The sequence below is a fragment of the Salmo trutta genome, unplaced genomic scaffold (genome assembly GCF_901001165.1).
Source record: "Salmo trutta unplaced genomic scaffold, fSalTru1.1, whole genome shotgun sequence".
In the NCBI taxonomy this organism is placed as follows: domain Eukaryota; kingdom Metazoa; phylum Chordata; class Actinopteri; order Salmoniformes; family Salmonidae; genus Salmo; species Salmo trutta.
Genome location: NW_021822962.1, coordinates 4580360 through 4601175, shown reverse-complemented (window position 1 = coordinate 4601175; position 20816 = coordinate 4580360). Strand labels below are relative to the sequence as shown.

The 20816-nt window shown below is 44.2% G+C and overlaps 1 protein-coding gene across 1 annotated transcript in view; it reads left to right on the top strand.

Moving 5' to 3' along the window:
• kif13a (kinesin family member 13A) overlaps positions 1-20816 on the top strand; it is a 193686-nt gene that overhangs the window by 59070 nt on the left and 113800 nt on the right. The window contains exons 3-4 of the mRNA XM_029746847.1: positions 5251-5263; positions 18892-18952. Of these exons, the coding sequence (XP_029602707.1) occupies positions 5251-5263; positions 18892-18952 (74 nt within the window). The remainder of the gene's footprint in view (positions 1-5250; positions 5264-18891; positions 18953-20816) is intronic.

Here is a 20816-nt window from a genome sequence, read left to right as displayed (position 1 = left end):
TATACATATCTACCTCTATCACTCCAGTATCCCTGCATATTGTTAATATGGTACTGAACTGACCCTGTATATAGTCACCTTACCCCTATACATATCTACCTCCATCACTCCAGTATCCCTGTACATTGTTAATATGGTACTGAACTGACCCTGTATATAGTCACCTTACCCCTATACATATCTACCTCCATCACTCCAGTATCCCTGCACATTGTTAATATGGTACTGAACTGACCCTGTATATAGTCACCTTACCCCTATACATATCTACCTCCATCACTCCAGTATCCCTGCACATTGTTAATATGGTACTGAACTGACCCTGTATATAGTCACCTTACCCCTATACATATCTACCTCCATCACTCCAGTATCCCTGCACATTGTTAATATGGTACTGACCCTGTATATAGTCACCTTACCCCTATACATATCTACCTCCATCACTCCAGTATCCCTGCACATTGTTAATATGGTACTGAACTGACCCTGTATATAGTCACCTTACCCCTATACATATCTACCTCTATCACTCCAGTATCCCTGCACATTGTTAATATGGTACTGAACTGACCCTGTATATAGTCACCTTACCCCTATACATATCTACCTCTATCACTCCAGTATCCCTGCACATTGTTAATATGGTACTGACCCTGTATATAGTCACCTTACCCCTATACATATCTACCTCCATCACTCCAGTATCCCTGTACATTGTTAATATGGTACTGACCCTGTATATAGTCACCTTACCCCTATACATATCTACCTCTATCACTCCAGTATCCCTGTACATTGTTAATATGGTACTGAACTGACCCTGTATATAGTCACCTTACCCCTATACATATCTACCTCCATCACTCCAGTATCCCTGTACATTGTTAATATGGTACTGAACTGACCCTGTATATAGTCACCTTACCCCTATACATATCTACCTCTATCACTCCAGTATCCCTGTACATTGTTAATATGGTACTGAACTGACCCTGTATATAGTCACCTTACCCCTATACATATCTACCTCTATCACTCCAGTATCCCTGTACATTGTTAATATGGTACTGAACTGACCCTGTATATAGTCACCTTACCCCTATACATATCTACCTCTATCACTCCAGTATCCCTGCACATTGTTAATATGGTACTGACCCTGTATATAGTCACCTTACCCCTATACATATCTACCTCTATCACTCCAGTATCCCTGTACATTGTTAATATGGTACTGAACTGACCCTGTATATAGTCACCTTACCCCTATACATATCTACCTCTATCACTCCAGTATCCCTGCACATTGTTAATATGGTACTGAACTGACCCTGTATATAGTCACCTTACCCCTATACATATCTACCTCTATCACTCCAGTATCCCTGCACATTGTTAATATGGTACTGAACTGACCCTGTATATAGTCACCTTACCCCTATACATATCTACCTCTATCACTCCAGTATCCCTGCACATTGTTAATATGGTACTGAACTGACCCTGTATATAGTCACCTTACCCCTATACATATCTACCTCCATCACTCCAGTATCCCTGTACATTGTTAATATGGTACTGAACTGACCCTGTATATAGTCACCTTACCCCTATACATATCTACCTCTATCACTCCAGTATCCCTGTACATTGTTAATATGGTACTGAACTGACCCTGTATATAGTCACCTTACCCCTATACATATCTACCTCCATCACTCCAGTATCCCTGTACATTGTTAATATGGTACTGAACTGACCCTGTATATAGTCACCTTACCCCTATACATATCTACCTCTATCACTCCAGTATCCCTGTACATTGTTAATATGGTACTGAACTGACCCTGTATATAGTCACCTTACCCCTATACATATCTACATCCATCACTCCAGTATCCCTGTACATTGTTAATATGGTACTGAACTGACCCTGTATATAGTCACCTTACCCCTATACATATCTACCTCCATCACTCCAGTATCCCTGTACATTGTTAATATGGTACTGACCCTGTATACAGTCACCTTACCCCTATACATATCTACCTCTATCACTCCAGTATCCCTGCACATTGTTAATATGGTACTGAACTGACCCTGTATATAGTCACCTTACCCCTATACATATCTACCTCTATCACTCCAGTATCCCTGTACATTGTTAATATGGTACTGACCCTGTATATAGTCACCTTACCCCTATACATATCTACCTCTATCACTCCAGTATCCCTGTACATTGTTAATATGGTACTGACCCTGTATATAGTCACCTTACCCCTATACATATCTACCTCTATCACTCCAGTATCCCTGCACATTGTTAATATGGTACTGAACTGACCCTGTATATAGTCACCTTACCCCTACACATATCTACCTTTATCACTCCAGTATCCCTGCACATTGTTAATATGGTACTGAACTGACCCTGTATATAGTCACCTTACCCCTATACATATCTACCTCTATCACTCCAGTATCCCTGTACATTGTTAATATGGTACTGACCCTGTATATAGTCACCTTACCCCTATACATATCTACCTCTATCACTCCAGTATCCCTGTACATTGTTAATATGGTACTGACCCTGTATATAGTCACCTTACCCCTATACATATCTACCTCTATCACTCCAGTATCCCTGCACATTGTTAATATGGTACTGAACTGACCCTGTATATAGTCACCTTACCCCTACACATATCTACCTTTATCACTCCAGTATCCCTGCACATTGTTAATATGGTACTGAACTGACCCTGTATATAGTCACCTTACCCCTATACATATCTACCTCCATCACTCCAGTATCCCTGTACATTGTTAATATGGTACTGACCCTGTATATAGTCACCTTACCCCTATACATATCTACCTCTATCACTCCAGTATCCCTGTACATTGTTAATATGGTACTGACCCTGTATATAGTCACCTTACCCCTATACATATCTACCTCCATCACTCCAGTATCCCTGCACATTGTTAATATGGTACTGACCCTGTATATAGTCACCTTACCCCTGTACATATCTACCTCTATCACTCCAGTATCCCTGCACATTGTTAATATGGTACTGAACTGACCCTGTATATAGTCACCTTACCCCTATACATATCTACCTCCATCACTCCAGTATCCCTGTACATTGTTAATATGGTACTGACCCTGTATATAGTCACCTTACCCCTATACATATCTACCTCTATCACTCCAGTATCCCTGCACATTGTTAATATGGTACTGAACTGACCCTGTATATAGTCACCTTACCCCTATACATATCTACCTCTATCACTCCAGTATCCCTGTACATTGTTAATATGGTACTGAACTGACCCTGTATATAGTCACCTTACCCCTATACATATCTACCTCTATCACTCCAGTATTCCTTATACATTGTTAATATGGTACTGAACTGACCCTGTATATAGTCACCTTACCCCTATACATATCTACCTCCATCACTCCAGTATCCCTGTACATTGTTAATATGGTACTGACCCTGTATATAGTCACCTTACCCCTATACATATCTACCTCCATCACTCCAGTATCCCTGTACATTGTTAATATGGTACTGAACTGACCCTGTATATAGTCACCTTACCCCTATACATATCTACCTCTATCACTCCAGTATCCCTGTACATTGTTAATATGGTACTGACCCTGTATATAGTCACCTTACCCCTATACATATCTACCTCTATCACTCCAGTATCCCTGCACATTGTTAATATGGTACTGACCCTGTATATAGTCACCTTACCCCTGTACATATCTACCTCCATCACTCCAGTATCCCTGCACATTGTTAATATGGTACTGAACTGACCCTGTATATAGTCACCTTACCCCTATACATATCTACCTCTATCACTCCAGTATCCCTGTACATTGTTAATATGGTACTGACCCTGTATATAGTCACCTTACCCCTATACATATCTACCTCTATCACTCCAGTATCCCTGCACATTGTTAATATGGTACTGACCCTGTATATAGTCACCTTACCCCTATACATATCTACCTCTATCACTCCAGTATCCCTGTACATTGTTAATATGGTACTGAACTGACCCTGTATATAGTCACCTTACCCCTATACATATCTACCTCTAACATAGATAGAGAGAGGTAACATAGATAGAGGTAACATAGATAGAGAGAGGTAACATAGATAGAGAGAGGTAACATAGATAGAGGTTACATAGATAGAGAGAGGTAACATAGATAGAGAGAGATAACATAGTTAGAGAGAGATAACATAAGAGAGAGAGGTAACATAGATAGATAGAGGTAACATAGATAGAGGTTACATAGATAGAGAGAGGTAACATAGATAGAGCGAGGTAACATAGATAGAGAGAGATAACATAGTTAGAGAGAGATAACATAAGAAAGAGAGGTAACATAGATAGATAGAGGTAACATAGATAGAGGTTACATAGATAGAGAGAGGTAACATAGATAGAGAGAGGTAACATAGTTAGAGAGAGATAACATAAGAGAGAGAGGTAACATAGAGAGAGGTAACATAGATAGAGAGAGGTAACATAGTTAGAGAGAGGTAACATAGATAGAGAGAGGTAACATAGATAGATAGAGGTAACATAGATAGAGAGAGAGGTAACATAGTTAGAGAGAGGTAACATAGATAGAGGTAACATAGATAGAGAGAGATAACATAGATAGAGAGAGAGGTAACATAGATAGAGAGAGATAACATAGATAGAGGTAACATAGATAGAGAGAGGTAACATAGTTAGAGAGAGGTAACATAGATAGAGAGAGGTAACATAGATAGAGGTAACATAGATAGAGAGAGGTAACATAGTTAGAGAGAGGTAACATAGATAGAGAGAGGTAACATAGATAGAGAGAGGTAACATAGATAGAGAGAGGTAACATAGATAGAGAGAGGTAACATAGATAGAGGTAACATAGATAGAGGTAACATAGTTAGAGAGAGGTAACATAGATAGAGGTAACATAGTTAGAGGTAACATTTAAGTCTGTTCAATTGTTTTAATGCTAACCATGGTACCTCTCTCTTTCTCTATCTCTCCCCCGTTTCTCTCTCTCTCACTCTCACTCTCTCCCCTCTGTCTCCCCCCCTCTCTCTCTCTATGATGGTGTTGTTGATGGACCCCTGGGTTTTCTCTCTCTCCTCCGTCCTCCCATCCTGAATCTGTTCATCATGGTTCCATCTGCCTCTCTACCTCCAGGAAACAACCCAAGGTACAGTATGACATGTAGTTAATCTGTCTAAGGTACAGTATGACATGTAGTTAATCTGTCTAAAGTACAGTATGACATGTAGTTAATCTGTCTAAGGTACAGTATGACATGTAGTTAATCTGTCTAAGGTACAGTATGACATGTAGTTAATCTGTCCAAGGTACAGTATGACATGTAGTTAATCTGTCTAAGGTACAGTATGACATGTAGTTAATCTGTCCAAGGTACAGTATGACATGTAGTTAATCCGTCTAAGGTACAGTATGACATGTAGTTAATCTGTCTACGGTACAGTATGACATGTAGTTAATCTGTCTAAGGTACAGTATGACATGTAGTTAATCTGTCTAAGGTACAGTATGACATGTAGTTAATCTGTCTAAGGTACAGTATGACATGTAGTTAATCTGTCTAAGGTACAGTATGACATGTAGTTAATCTGTCTAAGGTACAGTATGACATGTAGTTAATCTGTCTAAGGTACAGTATGACATGTAGTTAATCTGTCCAAGGTACAGTATGACATGTAGTTAATCTGTCTAAGGTACAGTATGACATGTTGTTAATCTGTCCAAGGTACAGTATGACATGTAGTTAATCTGTCCAAGGTACAGTATGACATGTAGTTAATCTGTCTAAGGTACAGTATGACATGTAGTTAATCTGTCTAAGGTACAGTATGACATGTAGATAATCTGTCCAAGGTGCAGGATGACATGTAGTTAATCTGTCTAAAGTACAGTATGACATGTAGTTAATCTGTCTAAGGTACAGTATGACATGTAGATAATCTGTCCAAGGTGCAGGATGACAGGTGTGTAAACAAAGAGGAATATGCGAAACGAGAGGTTTTACTCTCGCTAAAATTTGTCCAAAATAAACCCATATGCATTTCAATGGGTTTATTTTTAACCTAAAATTGTCGCCTGCCTTCCCGCCTTTGGGACAACGACTCCCATCGCCATTATATACAGATCTCTGGTGTAAATGGGAAGGTGCACAGCACAGAAGGAGCGGAGGAGACGAGACCAAAAAGACAACATGAGAACAAGTGGACATAAACGCTCATAAAGATAAATAAATATACAGGCATTTGAAATATTGCACAAGAACATACATTGTAATGAATTTGCTGTATCGTCCAGCCCTAGTGTGTGTGATGACTGGGTTGTCAGGGGTTTGGTTGGTCAGCGGCGGGGAGCCAGATAGACGTCTGGGTGAACGTTTCAGCTCTCTACAATCTGGTGAACATCCACAAAGAGATCCACAATGAGAGGGAGGAATGAGCAGGAACACTGGCCCAGTGTGTGTGTGTGTGTGTGTGTGTGTGTGTGTGTGTGTGTGTGTGTGTGTGTGTGTGTGTGTGTGTGTGTGTGTGTGTGTGTATTCAAAGCTGCATTGTTGGAGTGCAACTCCCCCTCACCACCTCCCTTCCCCCGTCCCCACACTCTCTCTGGTGGATGGGGACCAGTTGAAAGGCGTTCAGGAGCAGAGTTGAACACATTCTGGGATGGGTTTTGGGTTCAGTCGTGGGCCCGTGTCTCGCCGTGCTGATTCATATCTGTCCTCTGAGCTTTAGCCAGGCACTCTAGCAGAAATCACTGCCTGGTCTGCTAAGTCCTGAATACAACTTCAAATTAGTTTCCCCTCAAACTCTGTCTGTCTGTCTGTCTGTCTGTCTGTCTGTCTGTCTGTCTGTCTGTCTGTCTGCTGGGGATAAATAGAGGTCACACTCAGTACTCACAGTCCAACCTGTTGTATGATGAATGTTGTATGATGTTGTATGATGTTGTATGATGTATGATGTTGTATGATGTAGTATGATGTATGATGAATGGTGTATGATGCATGTTGTATGATGTTGTATGATGTTGTATGATGTATGATGAATGGTGTATGATGTATGTTGTATGATGTTGTATGTTGTATGATGAATGGTGTATGATGTTGTATGTTGTATGATGTTGTATGATGTATGATGTTGTATGATGTATGATGAATGGTGTATGATGCATGTTGTATGATGTTGTATGATGAATGGTGTATGATGTATGTTGTATGATGTTGTATGTTGTATGATGAATGGTGTATGATGTTGTATGTTGTATGATGTTGTATGATGTATGATGTTGTATGTTGTATGATGTATGATGAATGGTGTATGATGCATGTTGTATGATGTTGTATGATGAATGGTGTATGTTGTATGATGTTGAATGATGTATGTTGTATGATGTTGTATGATGTATGATGAATGGTGTATGATACATGTTGTATGATGTATGATGAATGGTGTATGATGCATGTTGTATGATGTTGTATGTTGTTGTATGTTGTATGATGTTATATGATGTATGGTGTATGATGTATGTTGTATGATGAATGGTGTATGATGTATGTTGTATGATGTTGTATGATGTTGAATGATGTATGTTGTATGATGTTGTATGATGTAAGATGAATGGTGTATGATGAATGGTGTATGATGTTGTATGATGAATGGTGTATGATGCATGTTGTATGATGTTGTATGATGTTGTATGTTGTATGATGTTGTGTGATGTTGTATGTTGTATGATGTTGTATGATGAATGGTGTATGATGCATGTATGATGTTGTATGATGTTGTATGTTGTGTGATGTTGTATGATGTTGTATGTTGTGTGATGTTGTATGATGTTGTATGTTGTGTGATGTTGTATGTTGTATGATGTTATATGATGTATGATGAATGGTGTATGATACATGTTGTATGATGTTGTATGATGTATGTTGTATGATGTTGTATGATGTATGTTGTATGATGGTGTATGATGTATGATTAATGGTGTATGATGTATGTTGTATGATGTATGATGGTGTATGATGTATGATGGTGTATGTTGTATGATCTTGTATGATGTATGATGGTGTATGATGAATGGTGTATGATGTATGATGTTGAATGTTGTTGTATGTTGTATGATGTATGATGTTGTATGATGGTGTATGATGTTGTATGATGTATGATGAATGGTGTATGATGCATGTTGTATGATGGTGTATGATGAATGGTGTATGATGCATGTTGTATAATGTTGTATGATGTATGATGAATGGTGTGGGATGCATGTTGTATGGTGCATGATGTATGTTGTATGATGAATGGTGTATGATGCATGTTGTATGATGTTGTATGTTGTATGATGTTGTGTGATGTTGTATGTTGTATGATGTTGTATGATGCATGTATGATGTTGTATGTTGTGTGATGTTGTATGTTGTATGATGTTGTATGTTGTGTGATGTTGTATGTTGTATGATGTATGATGAATGGTGTATGATACATGTTGTATGATGTTGTATGATGTATGTTGTATGATGTTGTATGATGTATGTTGTATGATGGTGTATGATGTATGATTAATGGTGTATGATGTATGTTGTATAATGGTGTATGATGTATGATGGTGTATGTTGTATGATCTTGTATGATGTATGATGGTGTATGATGAATGGTGTATGATGTATGATGTTGAATGTTGTTGTATGTTGTATGATGTTGTATGATGGTGTATGATGTATGATGGTGTATGTTGTATGATCTTGTATGATGTATGATGGTGTATGATGAATGGTGTATGATGTATGATGTTGAATGTTGTTGTATGTTGTATGATGTATGATGTTGTATGATGGTGTATGATGTTGTATGATGTATGATGAATGGTGTATGATGCATGTTGTATGATGGTGTATGATGAATGGTGTATGATGCATGTTGTATAATGTTGTATGATGTATGATGAATGGTGTGGGATGCATGTTGTATGGTGCATGATGTATGTTGTATGATGAATGGTGTATGATGCATGTTGTATGATGTTGTATGTTGTATGATGTTGTGTGATGTTGTATGTTGTATGATGTTGTATGATGCATGTATGATGTTGTATGTTGTGTGATGTTGTATGTTGTATGTTGTATGTTGTATGATGTTATATGATGTATGATGAATGGTGTATGATACATGTTGTATGATGTTGTATGATGTATGTTGTATGATGTATGTTGTATGATGTTGTATGATGTATGTTGTATGATGGTGTATGATGTATGATTAATGGTGTATGATGTATGTTGTATAATGGTGTATGATGTATGATGGTGTATGTTGTATGATCTTGTATGATGTATGATGGTGTATGATGAATGGTGTATGATGTATGATGTTGAATGTTGTTGTATGTTGTATGATGTTGTATGATGGTGTATGATGTTGTATGATGTATGATGAATGGTGTATGATGCATGTTGTATGATGGTGTATGATGAATGGTGTATGATGCATGTTGTATGATGTTGTATGATGTATGATGAATGGTGTGGGATGCATGTTGTATGATGTTGTATGTTGTATGATGTTGTATGATGAATGGTGTATGATGCATGTTGTATGATGATGTATGTTGTATGATGTTGTATGATGTATGATTAATGGTGTATGATGTATGATGATGTATGATGGTGTATGATGTATGCTGTTGTATGATGTATGATGAATTGTGTATGATGTATGATGTTGAATGTTGTTGTATGTTGTGTAATGTATGATGGTGTATGATGTATGCTGTTGTATGATGAATGGTGTATGATATATGATGTTGTATGATGAATGTTGTGTGATGAATGGTGTATGATGGTGTATGATGTATGATGTTGTATGATGGTGTATGATGTACGATGTTGTATGATGGTGTATGATGTTGAATGATGGTGTATGACTGTGTATGTTGTGTGATGTATGATGGTGTATGTTGTGTGATGTATGATGGTGTATGATGTTGAATGTTGTGTGATGAATTGTGTATGATGGTGTATGATGGTGTATGATGTATGATGGTGTATGATGTTGAATGTTGTGTGATGAATGGTGTATGATGGTGTATGATGCATGATGTTGTATGATGGTGTATGATGTTGTATGATGTATGATGAATGGTGTATGATGTATGATGGTGTATGATGGTGTATGATGAATGATGTATGATGGTGTATGTTGTGTGATGTATGATGGTGTATGTTGTGTGATGTATGTTGTTGTATGATGGTGTATGATGTATGATGAATGGTGTGTGATGGTGTATGATGTCTGATGTTGTATGATGGTGTATGATGTTGAATGTTGTGTGATGTATGATGGTGTGTGATGTATGATGATGTTGTATGGTGTATGCTGCTCTGTGTTCAAATCTCAGACTTTTTAAACTTGTCTAAATGCCAGTAAACAATCAAATCAATGATTTTAGCACTGAATTACTTTGATTGAATCATTGTTAATGGATGGAGTGGTCAGTTATTGTGTAATCAGAAATCATTTGGTTGTTTGGTCTAACCCATATGACTTCATAGAGCAGGTCTAACCCATATGACTTCATAGAGCAGGTCTAACCCATACGACGTCATAGAGCAGGTCTAACCCATACGACTTCATAGAGCAGGTCTAACCCATAGGACTTCATAGAGCAGGTCTAACCCATATGACTTCATAGAGCAGGTCTAACCCATAGGACTTCATAGAGCAGGTCTAACCCATATGAGTTCATAGAGCAGGTCTAACCCATAGGACTTCATAGAGCAGGTCTAACCCATATGAGTTCATAGAGCAGGTCTAACCCATAGGACTTCACAGAGCAGGTCTAACCCATAGGACTTCATAGAGCAGGTGTCTAACCCATATGACTTCATAGAGCAGGTCTAACCCATAGGACTTCATAGACATTTACATTTACATTTTAGTCATTTAGCAGACGCTCTTATCCAGAGCGACTTACAGTAGTGAATGCATACATTTCATACAATTTCATACATTTTTATTTTTTTCTGTGCTGGCCCCCCGTGGGAATCGAACCCACAACCCTGGTGTTGCAAACACCATGCTCTACCAACTGAGCTACAGGGTCTAACCCATATGAGTTCATAGAGCAGGTCTAACCCATATGAATTCATAGAGCAGGTGTCTAAGCCCTGGACAGAGTCCCAAATGGCACCCTATTCCCTAGATCCACCTCTACGCAGACACCATTCTGTATACTTCTGGCCCTTCCTTGGACACTGTGCTAACAAACCTCCAAACGAGTTTCAATGCCATACAACTCTCCTTCCGTGGCCTCCAACTGCTGTTAAATGCTAGTAAAACCAAATGCATGCTCTTAAACCGTTCGCTGCCCGCGCCCACCCGCCCGCCCAACTAGCATCACTTCTCTGGACGGTTCCGACCTAGAATTTGTGGACAACTATAAATACCTGGGTGTCTGGTTAGATTGTAAGCTCTCCTTCCAGACTCATATTAAACATCTCCAATCCAAAATCAAATCTAGAATTGGATTTCTATTTCGCAACAAAGCCTCCTTCACTCACGCCGCCAAACTTACCCTCGTAAAACTGAATATCCTACCGATCCTCGACTTTCGGCGATGTCATCTACAAAATAGCTTCCAATAGTCTACTCAGCAAACTGGATGCAGTCTATCACAGTGCCATCCGTTTTGTTACCAAATCCCCTTATACCACCACCACTGCGACCTGTATGCTCTAGTCGGCTGGCCCTCGCTACATATTCGTCGCCAGACCCACTGGCTCCAGGTCATCTACAAGACCCTGCTAGGTAAAGCTCCGCCTTATCTCAGTTCACTGGTCACCATAACAACACCCACCCGTAGCACACGTTCCAGCAGGTAAATCTCACTGGTCGTCCCCAAAGTCAACACCTCCTTTGGCCGCCTTTCCTTCCAGTTCTCTGCTGCCAGTGACTGGAACAAATTGCAAAAATCGCTGAAGTTGGAGACTTTTATTTCCCTCTCTAACTTTAAACATCAGCTACCTGAGCTGCTAACCGATTGCTGCAGCTGTACAAAGTCCTTCTGTAAATTGCCCACACAATCTACCTACCTCATCCCCATACTGTTTTTATTTTATTTACTTTTCTGCTCTTTTGCACACCAGTATTTCTACTTGCACATCATCATATGCTCATTTATCACTCCACTACATCTGCTAAATTGTAATTATTCGCTCCTATGGCCTATTTATTGCCTACCTCCTCATGCCTTTTGCACACACTGTCACGGCTGTCTGTAAGAGGGAACCAAGGTGCAGCAGAGGATGTGCTCATCATTAGAATTTTAATTCTAAACAAACAAGAGAACACTACAAAATGAACAAAACGACAGCAAACAGTCCTGTTAGGCAAATACTCAAACAGAAACAATTACCCACAAAACCCAAAGGAAAAACATGCTCCTTATGTGTGACTCCCAATCAGCAGCAACGAGCTTCAGCTGTGCCTGATTGGCAGCCACACACACGGCCCAAAACAAAGAAATACCAAAACATAGAAAAAGGAACATAGAACGCCCACCCAATGTAACACCCTGGCCTAACCAAAATAAAGAACAAAAAACCCCTCTCTATGGCCAGGGCGTTACAGTACCCCCCCCCAAAGGTGCGGACTCCGGCCGCAAAACCTGACTCTGAAGGGGAGGGTCCGGGTGGGCCTTCTTACGGCGGCGGCTCAGGTGCGGGACGTGGCCTCTGCTCCACCCTTGACGTCGCCCTCTTAGGTGGCGCACCTGGCCGCGCCGAAGGTCTGGTGGGCGACGCTGACTGCGCCCGGCTGGCGGGCGGCGCTGGTTGCGCCCGGCTGGCGGGCGACCCTTGTTGCGCCCGGCTGGCGGCCGGCGATGGTTGCGCCCGGCTGGCGGGCGACCCTTGTTGCGCCCGGCTGGCGGCCGACCCTTGTTGCGCCCGGCTGGCGGCCGGCGATGGTTGCGCCCGGCTGGCGGGCGACCCTGGCTGCGCCCGGCTGGCGGGCGGCGATGGTTGCGCCCGGCTGGCGGGCGACCCTGGCTGCTCTGACGGCACTGACCCAGGATTCACCAGGCTGGGGAGACATGACAGAGGCCTGGCCCTAGGCGTAGGCACAGGACTCACCGGGCTGGCGGGCGTCCCTGGCCACTCTGGCAGTTCAGGACAGTTGAGACCCACTGGAGGCCTAGTCCTGGGAGGTGGCACAGGACAGACCAGGATGGGGAGACCCACTGGAGGCCTAGTCCTGGGAGGTGGCACAGGATGGACCAGGATGGGGAGACCCACTGGAGGCCTAGTCCTGGGAGGTGGCACAGGATGGACCAGGATGGGGAGACCCACTGGAGGCCTGGTCCTGGGAGGTGGCACAGGATGGACCAGGATGGGGAGACCCACTGGAGGCCTGGTCCGAGGAGGAGGCACAGGATAAACCGGGCTGTGGGGGAGCCATGGAGTTCTGGTACAGACACTCTTTACCCACACTCCAGGCTGAAAGCCCACTTTGGCCCGGCACAGGCGGAGAGCAGGCATTGGGCGAACTGGACCCTCCCAGCGCTCTGGAGACACAGTGCGCAACGCCGGCGCAGGATAACCTGGACCGAGGAGGCGCACTGGAGACCAGACGCGCTGAGCTGGCACCATCCGCCCTGGCTCGATGCCTGCACTCGCATGGCACTTGCGGGGGGCTGGTATGTAGCGCACCGGGCTTTGAACGCGCACTGGGGACACCGTGCGCTCCACAGCATAACACGGTGTCCTACCAGTACCACGCTGCTTCCGGTAAGCACGGGGAGTTGGCTTAGGTCTACCACCTGACTCTGCCAATCTCCCCGTGTGCCCCCCCCCAAAAAAATTGTGGGGCTGCCTCCCGTGTCCGTTGAGCTCCCTTGCCTCGTACCAGCGCCTCTCAGCTCTCGCCGCCTCGATCTCCCACTGCGGGCGGCGATACTCCCCAGCTTGAGCCCATGGTCCTTTCCCATCCAGGATTTCCTCCCAAGTCCATGACTCCAGATAGCTTTTCTCCTGGTGCCTCTCCTTGTACTGCTCCTTCCTCTGCTGCTTGGTCCGTTGTTGGTGGGTAATTCTGTCACGGCTGTCTGTAAGAGGGAACCAAGGTGCAGCAGAGGATGTGCTCATCATTAGAATTTTAATTCTAAACAAACAAGAGAACACTACAAAATGAACAAAACGACAGCAAACAGTCCTGTTAGGCAAATACTCAAACAGAAACAATTACCCACAAAACCCAAAGGAAAAACATGCTCCTTATGTGTGACTCCCAATCAGCAGCAACGAGCTTCAGCTGTGCCTGATTGGCAGCCACACACACGGCCCAAAACAAAGAAATACCAAAACATAGAAAAAGGAACATAGAACGCCCACCCAATGTAACACCCTGGCCTAACCAAAATAAAGAACAAAAAACCCCTCTCTATGGCCAGGGCGTTACACACACTATATATAGACTTTCTTTTTTTCTACTGTGTCATTGACTTGTTTATTGTGTTATTTGCTTGTTTATTGTTTACTCCATGTGTAACTCTGTGTTGTTGTCTGTGTCACACTGCTTTGCTTTATTCTTGGCCAGGTCACAGTTGTAAATGAGAACTTGTTCTCAACTTGCCTACCTGGTTAAATAAAGGTGAATTAAAAATAGAGTGCACTATTTTGACCATGGCCCGTAGTGTTCTGCTCAAAAGTATGCATTAAATAGGGAATAGGGTGCCATCTGGTTGTTCAGACGTGTTAAGGTAGTTAGTTCCTAAACTCCCCAGCAGCCTAACCCACTCTGCTGCTCTGCTGTCTCCTGAGGAGCTCTCTCTATCAGACCCCTTCAGTGTCCGTCCCCAGCCGTGACTATAGAGGAGCTCTCTCTATCAGACCCCTTCAGTGTCCGTCCCCAGCCGTGACTATAGAGGAGCTCTCTATCAGACCCCTTCAGTGTCCGTCCCCAGCCGTGACTATAGAGGAGCTCTCTCTATCAGACCCCTTCAGTGTCCGTCCCCAGCCGTGACTATAGAGGAGCTCTCTCTATCAGACCCCTTCAGTGTCCGTCCCCAGCCGTGACTATAGAGGAGCTCTCTATCAGACCCCTTCAGTGTCCGTCCCCAGCCGTGACTATAGAGGAGCTCTCTATCAGACCCCTTCGGTGTCCGTCCCCAGCCGTGACTATAGAGGAGCTCTCTCTATCAGACCCCTTCAGTGTCCGTCCCCAGCCGTGACTATAGAGGAGCTCTCTCTATCAGACCCCTTCAGTGTCCGTCCCCAGCCGTGACTATAGAGGAGCTCTCTCTATCAGACCCCTTCAGTGTCCGTCCCCAGCCGGGACTATAGAGGAGCTCTCTATCAGACCCCTTCAGTGTCCGTCCCCAGCCGTGACTATAGAGGAGCTCTCTCTATCAGACCTCTTCAGTGTCCGTCCCCAGCCGTGACTATAGAGGAGCTCTCTCTATCAGACCCCTTCAGTGTCCGTCCCCAGCCGTGACTATAGAGGAGCTCTCTATCAGACCCCTTCAGTGTCCGTCCCCAGCCGTGACTATAGAGGAGCTCTCTCTATCAGACCCCTTCAGTGTCCGTCCCCAGCCGTGACTATAGAGGAGCTCTCTCTATCAGACCCCTTCAGTGTCCGTCCCCAGCCGTGACTATAGAGGAGCTCTCTCTATCAGACCCCTTCAGTGTCCGTCCCCAGCCGTGACTATAGAGGAGCTCTCTCTATCAGACCCCTTCAGTGTCCGTCCCCAGCCGTGACTATAGAGGAGCTCTCTATCAGACCCCTTCGGTGTCCGTCCCCAGCCGTGACTATAGAGGAGCTCTCTATCAGACCCCTTCGGTGTCCGTCCCCAGCCGTGACTATAGAGGAGCTCTCTCTATCAGACCCCTTCAGTGTCCGTCCCCAGCCGTGACTATAGAGGAGCTCTCTATCAGACCCCTTCAGTGTCTGTCCCCAGCCGTGACTATAGAGGAGCTCTCTCTATCAGACCCCTTCAGTGTCCGTCCCCAGCCGTGACTATAGAGGAGCTCTCTCTATCAGACCCCTTCAGTGTCCGTCCCCAGCCGTGACTATAGAGGAGCTCTCTCTATCAGACCCCTTCAGTGTCCGTCCCCAGCCGTGACTATAGAGGAGCTCTCTCTATCAGACCCCTTCAGTGTCCGTCCCCAGCCGTGACTATAGAGGAGCTCTCTCTATCAGACCCCTTCAGTGTCCGTCCCCAGCCGTGACTATAGAGGAGCTCTCTCTATCAGACCCCTTCAGTGTCCGTCCCCAGCCGTGACTATAGAGGAGCTCTCTATCAGACCCCTTCGGTGTCCGTCCCCAGCCGTGACTATAGAGGAGCTCTCTCTATCAGACCCCTTCAGTGTCCGTCCCCAGCCGTGACTATAGAGGAGCTCTCTATCAGACCCCTTCAGTGTCTGTCCCCAGCCGTGACTATAGAGGAGCTCTCTCTATCAGACCCCTTCAGTGTCCGTCCCCAGCCGTGACTATAGAGGAGCTCTCTCTATCAGACCCCTTCAGTGTCCGTCCCCAGCCGGGACTATAGAGGAGCTCTCTCTATCAGACCCCTTCAGTGTCCGTCCCCAGCCGGGACTATAGAGGAGCTCTCTCTATCAGACCCCTTCAGTGTCCGTCCCCAGCCGTGACTATAGAGGAGCTCTCTATCAGACCCCTTCAGTGTCCGTCCCCAGCCGTGACTATAGAGGAGCTCTCTATCAGACCCCTTCAGTGTCCGTCCCCAGCCGTGACTATAGAGGAGCTCTCTCTATCAGACCCCTTCAGTGTCCGTCAGATTCTAGAGAGGGTCTAGACTAGAGAGGGGGTCTAGACTAGAGAGAGGGTCTAGAGTAGAGAGGGTCTAGACTAGAGATGGTCTAGACTAGAGAGAGGGCCTAGACTAGAGAGGGTCTAGACTAGAGAGAGGATCTAGACTAGAGAGAGGATCTATAGACTAGAGGGTCTAGACTAGAGAGGGTCAAGACTAGAGGGTCGAGACTAGAAAGAGGGTCTAGGCTAGAGAGGGTCTGGACTAGAGAGGGTCTAGACTAGAGAGAAGGTCTAGACTACAGAGGGTCTAGACTACAGAGGGTCTAGACTAGAGAGGGTCTAGACTAGAGAGACAGTCTAGACTACAGAGGGTCTAGACTAGAAAGAGGGTCTAGACTAGAGAGGATCTAGACTATAGAGGGTCTAGACTAGAGAGGGGGTCTAGACTAGAGAGAGGGTCTAGACTAGAGAGGGTCTAGACTAGAGAGGGTCTAGACTAGAGAGGGTCAAGACTAGAGGGTCTAGACTAGAGAGAGGGTCTAGACTAGAGAGCGGGTCTAGACTAGAGAGAGGGTCTAGACTAGAGAGGGTCTAGACTAGAGAGAAGGTCTAGACTAGAGAGAGGGTCTAGAGTAGAGAGGGTCTAGACTAGAGAGGGTCTAGACTAGAGAGAAGGTCTAGACTAGAGAGAGGGTCTAGACTAGAGAGAGGGTCTAGACTAGAGAGTGGGTCTAGACTAGAGAGAGGGTCTAGACTAGAGAGGGTCTAGACTAGAGAGAAGGTCTAGACTAGAGAGAGGGTCTAGAGTAGAGAGGGTCTAGACTAGAGAGGGTCTAGACTAGAGAGGGGTCTAGACTAGAGAGAGGGTCTAGACTAGAGAGAGGGTCTAGACTAGAGAGAAGGTCTAGACTAGAGAGAGGGTCTAGACTAGAGAGGGTCTAGACCAGAGAGTATAATTTCTATGCCATCCATTCATCCAATTACAGCGGTGAGCAAACACAGGTGGCTCTCTCAGGCACACACACACACACACACACACACACAAACAGTTCACCCTCTGTCTGTAATATACACACAGCCTGCACCTCCAGGAATGACTCCAGCCGGGTTGCCGTGGAGACGGGTCACTGGGAGCTGGAATGTCTACTGTGGAGCCGTGACCCTGATTTATGAATTCATTTAACTCCAACATCCAACTACCACTGTCTGTCTGCCAAACAGAGCAGGCCAGCATGGAGCCTGGAGCATAGCTGCCCTACAGTGGATCTGGGCTGGCACCCTATTCCCTGTACACTGCACCACTTTTGAACAGAGGGCCCATAGGGAATAGGATGCCATTTGGGATGCAGTCCCTGGTCTGCTGAGGCCCCGTCACAGCAACTAGCATTACCTCAGTCAACAACATTCATCAGGGTTTCCCCTCCCTCCCTCCCTCCCTCCCTCCCTCCCTCCCTCCCTCTGTCTCTCTCTCTGTCTCTCTCTCTCTCTCTCTCTCTCTCTCTCGCTCTCTCTCTGTCTATCTCTCTCTTGTGCTCTCTGTCTCTCTCCCCTCTCTGACTCTGTCTCTCTCTCTCTCTCTCCCCTCTCTGACTCTGTCTCTCACGCTCTCTGTCTCTCTCTCTCCCCTCTCTCGCTCTCTCCTCTCTCTCTGTCTTTCCCCTCTCTCGTTCTCTCCTCTCTCTCTCTCTCTCTCTCTCCCTCCTCACCCCCTCTCTCTCCCTTCTCGCCCTCTCTCCCTCCTCACCCTCTCTCTCTCTCTCTCTCTCTCACAGACAACAGACATCTGATGTGTTGTAGGTTGTCTTGAAACAGTCCACTAAGTCTGTCATAGTGTCTCTAGGTGTGTGTCTCTATAGTGGTCTACTACCTTCTTTAGGTAGAAACACTACACCATGCTCAGACAGGAGCTTACTGTGTGTGTGTGTGTGTGTGTGTGTGTGTGTGTGTGTGTGTGTGTGTGTGTGTGTGTGTGTGTGTGTGCGTACATCCATGTGTGTGTTGATCATTCTTTGTCCTCCCACAGGTGTTTGCCTTTGACCACTGTTTCTGGTCCATGGATGAGTCCAACATGCCCAAGTATGCTGGTAAGTCCCAGACAACAGGCTCAGGCTTAGCTGACTGTTCTGTTCAGATTCACACAGCTACTATGCACCCCGAATGGCACCCTAATCCTTATATAGTGACCCCTATTGGCGCTGGTCAAAAGAAGTGCACTGTATAGGGAATAGGGTGCCATTTGGGATGCAACCACTGACTGTTGAGGTTGACAGAGATAATCTCTCTATCATCACTAAAGAACACTAAACACAGCTATCTCATCTCATCACTATTTAAAGCCTGCCAGGTGAGGTGAGTCTTGGAAAACAGGAAAGAGAGAGTTAGAGAAAAAGAGAGGGTGAGGAGGGTGAGGGAGAGAGAGGGTGAGGAGGGAGCGAGAGAGGGTGAGGAGGGAGCGGGAGAGGGTGAGGAGGGAGAGAGAGGGTGAGGAGGGAGCGAGAGAGGGTGAGGAGGGAGAGAGAGGGGGTGAGGAGGGAGAGAGGGTGAGGAAGAAGAGATAGAGGGGGTGAGAAGGGAGAGAGAGGGGGTGAGGAGGGAGAGAGGGTGAGGAGGGAGAGAGAGAAGGAAAAACCTACAGTACAGGGAAGTCCTGGTTTTACATAATGCAAAGTATGTTTTTACAAGCTGATTTGCATCTGAATAGAAAGGTTTATGGGACTGAGAAAAAGATGGTTGTGTATTTATTTATGTAAGGAGAGACAGAGGGAGATAGGGAGGGGGAATTATTTCTTGCTACTGACACAGAAAACATGTTAGTGGCACTAACTAGCTAAACTAGCTAAACATTAGTGGCACTAACTAGCTAAACATTAGTGGCACTAACTAGCTAAACATTAGTGGCACTAACTAGCTAGACATTAGTGGCACTAACTAGCTAAACATGTTAGTGGGACTAACTAGCTAAACATTAGTGGCACTAACTAGCTAGACATGTTAGTGGCACTAACTAGCTAAACATTAGTGGTACTAACTAGCTAAACATTAGTGTCATTAACTAGCTAAACATTAGTGGCACTAACTAGCTAAACATTAGTGGCACTAACTAGCTAAACATTAGTGGCACTAACTAGCTAAACATGTTAGTGCCACTAACGAGCTAAACATTAGTGGCACTAACTAGCTAAACATTAGTGGCACTAACTAGCTAAACATTAGTGGCACTAACTAGCTAGACATTAGTGGCACTAACTAGCTAAACATGTTAGTGGGACTAACTAGCTAAACATTAGTGTCACTAACTAGCTAAACATTAGTGGCACTAACTAGCTAAACATGTTAGTGCCACTAACTAGCTAAACATTAGTGGCACTAACTAGCTAAATATTAGTGTCATTAACTAGCTAAACATGTTAGTGTCACTAACTAGCTAAACATTAGTGGCACTAACTAGCTAAACATGTTAGTGTCATTAACTAGCTAAATATGTTAGTGTCATTAACTAGCTAGACATGTTAGTGTCACTAACTAGCTAAACATGTTAGTGGCACTAACTAGCTAAACATTATTGGCACTAACTAGCTAAACATGTTAGTGGCACTAACTAGCTAAACATTAGTGTCACTAACTAGCTAAACATTAGTGGCACTAACTAGCTAAACATTAGTGGGACTAACTAGCTAAACATTAGTGGCACTAACTAGCTAGACATTAGTGGCACTAACTAGCTAAACATGTTAGTGGGACTAACTAGCTAAACATTAGTGGCACTAACTAGCTAGACATGTTAGTGTCATTAACTAGCTAAACATTAGTGGCACTAACGAGCTAAACATTAGTGTCATTAACTAGCTAAACATTAGTGGCACTAACTAGCTAAACATTAGTGGCACTAACTAGCTAAACATGTTAGTGGCACTAACTAGCTAAACATTAGCGTCATTAACTAGCTAA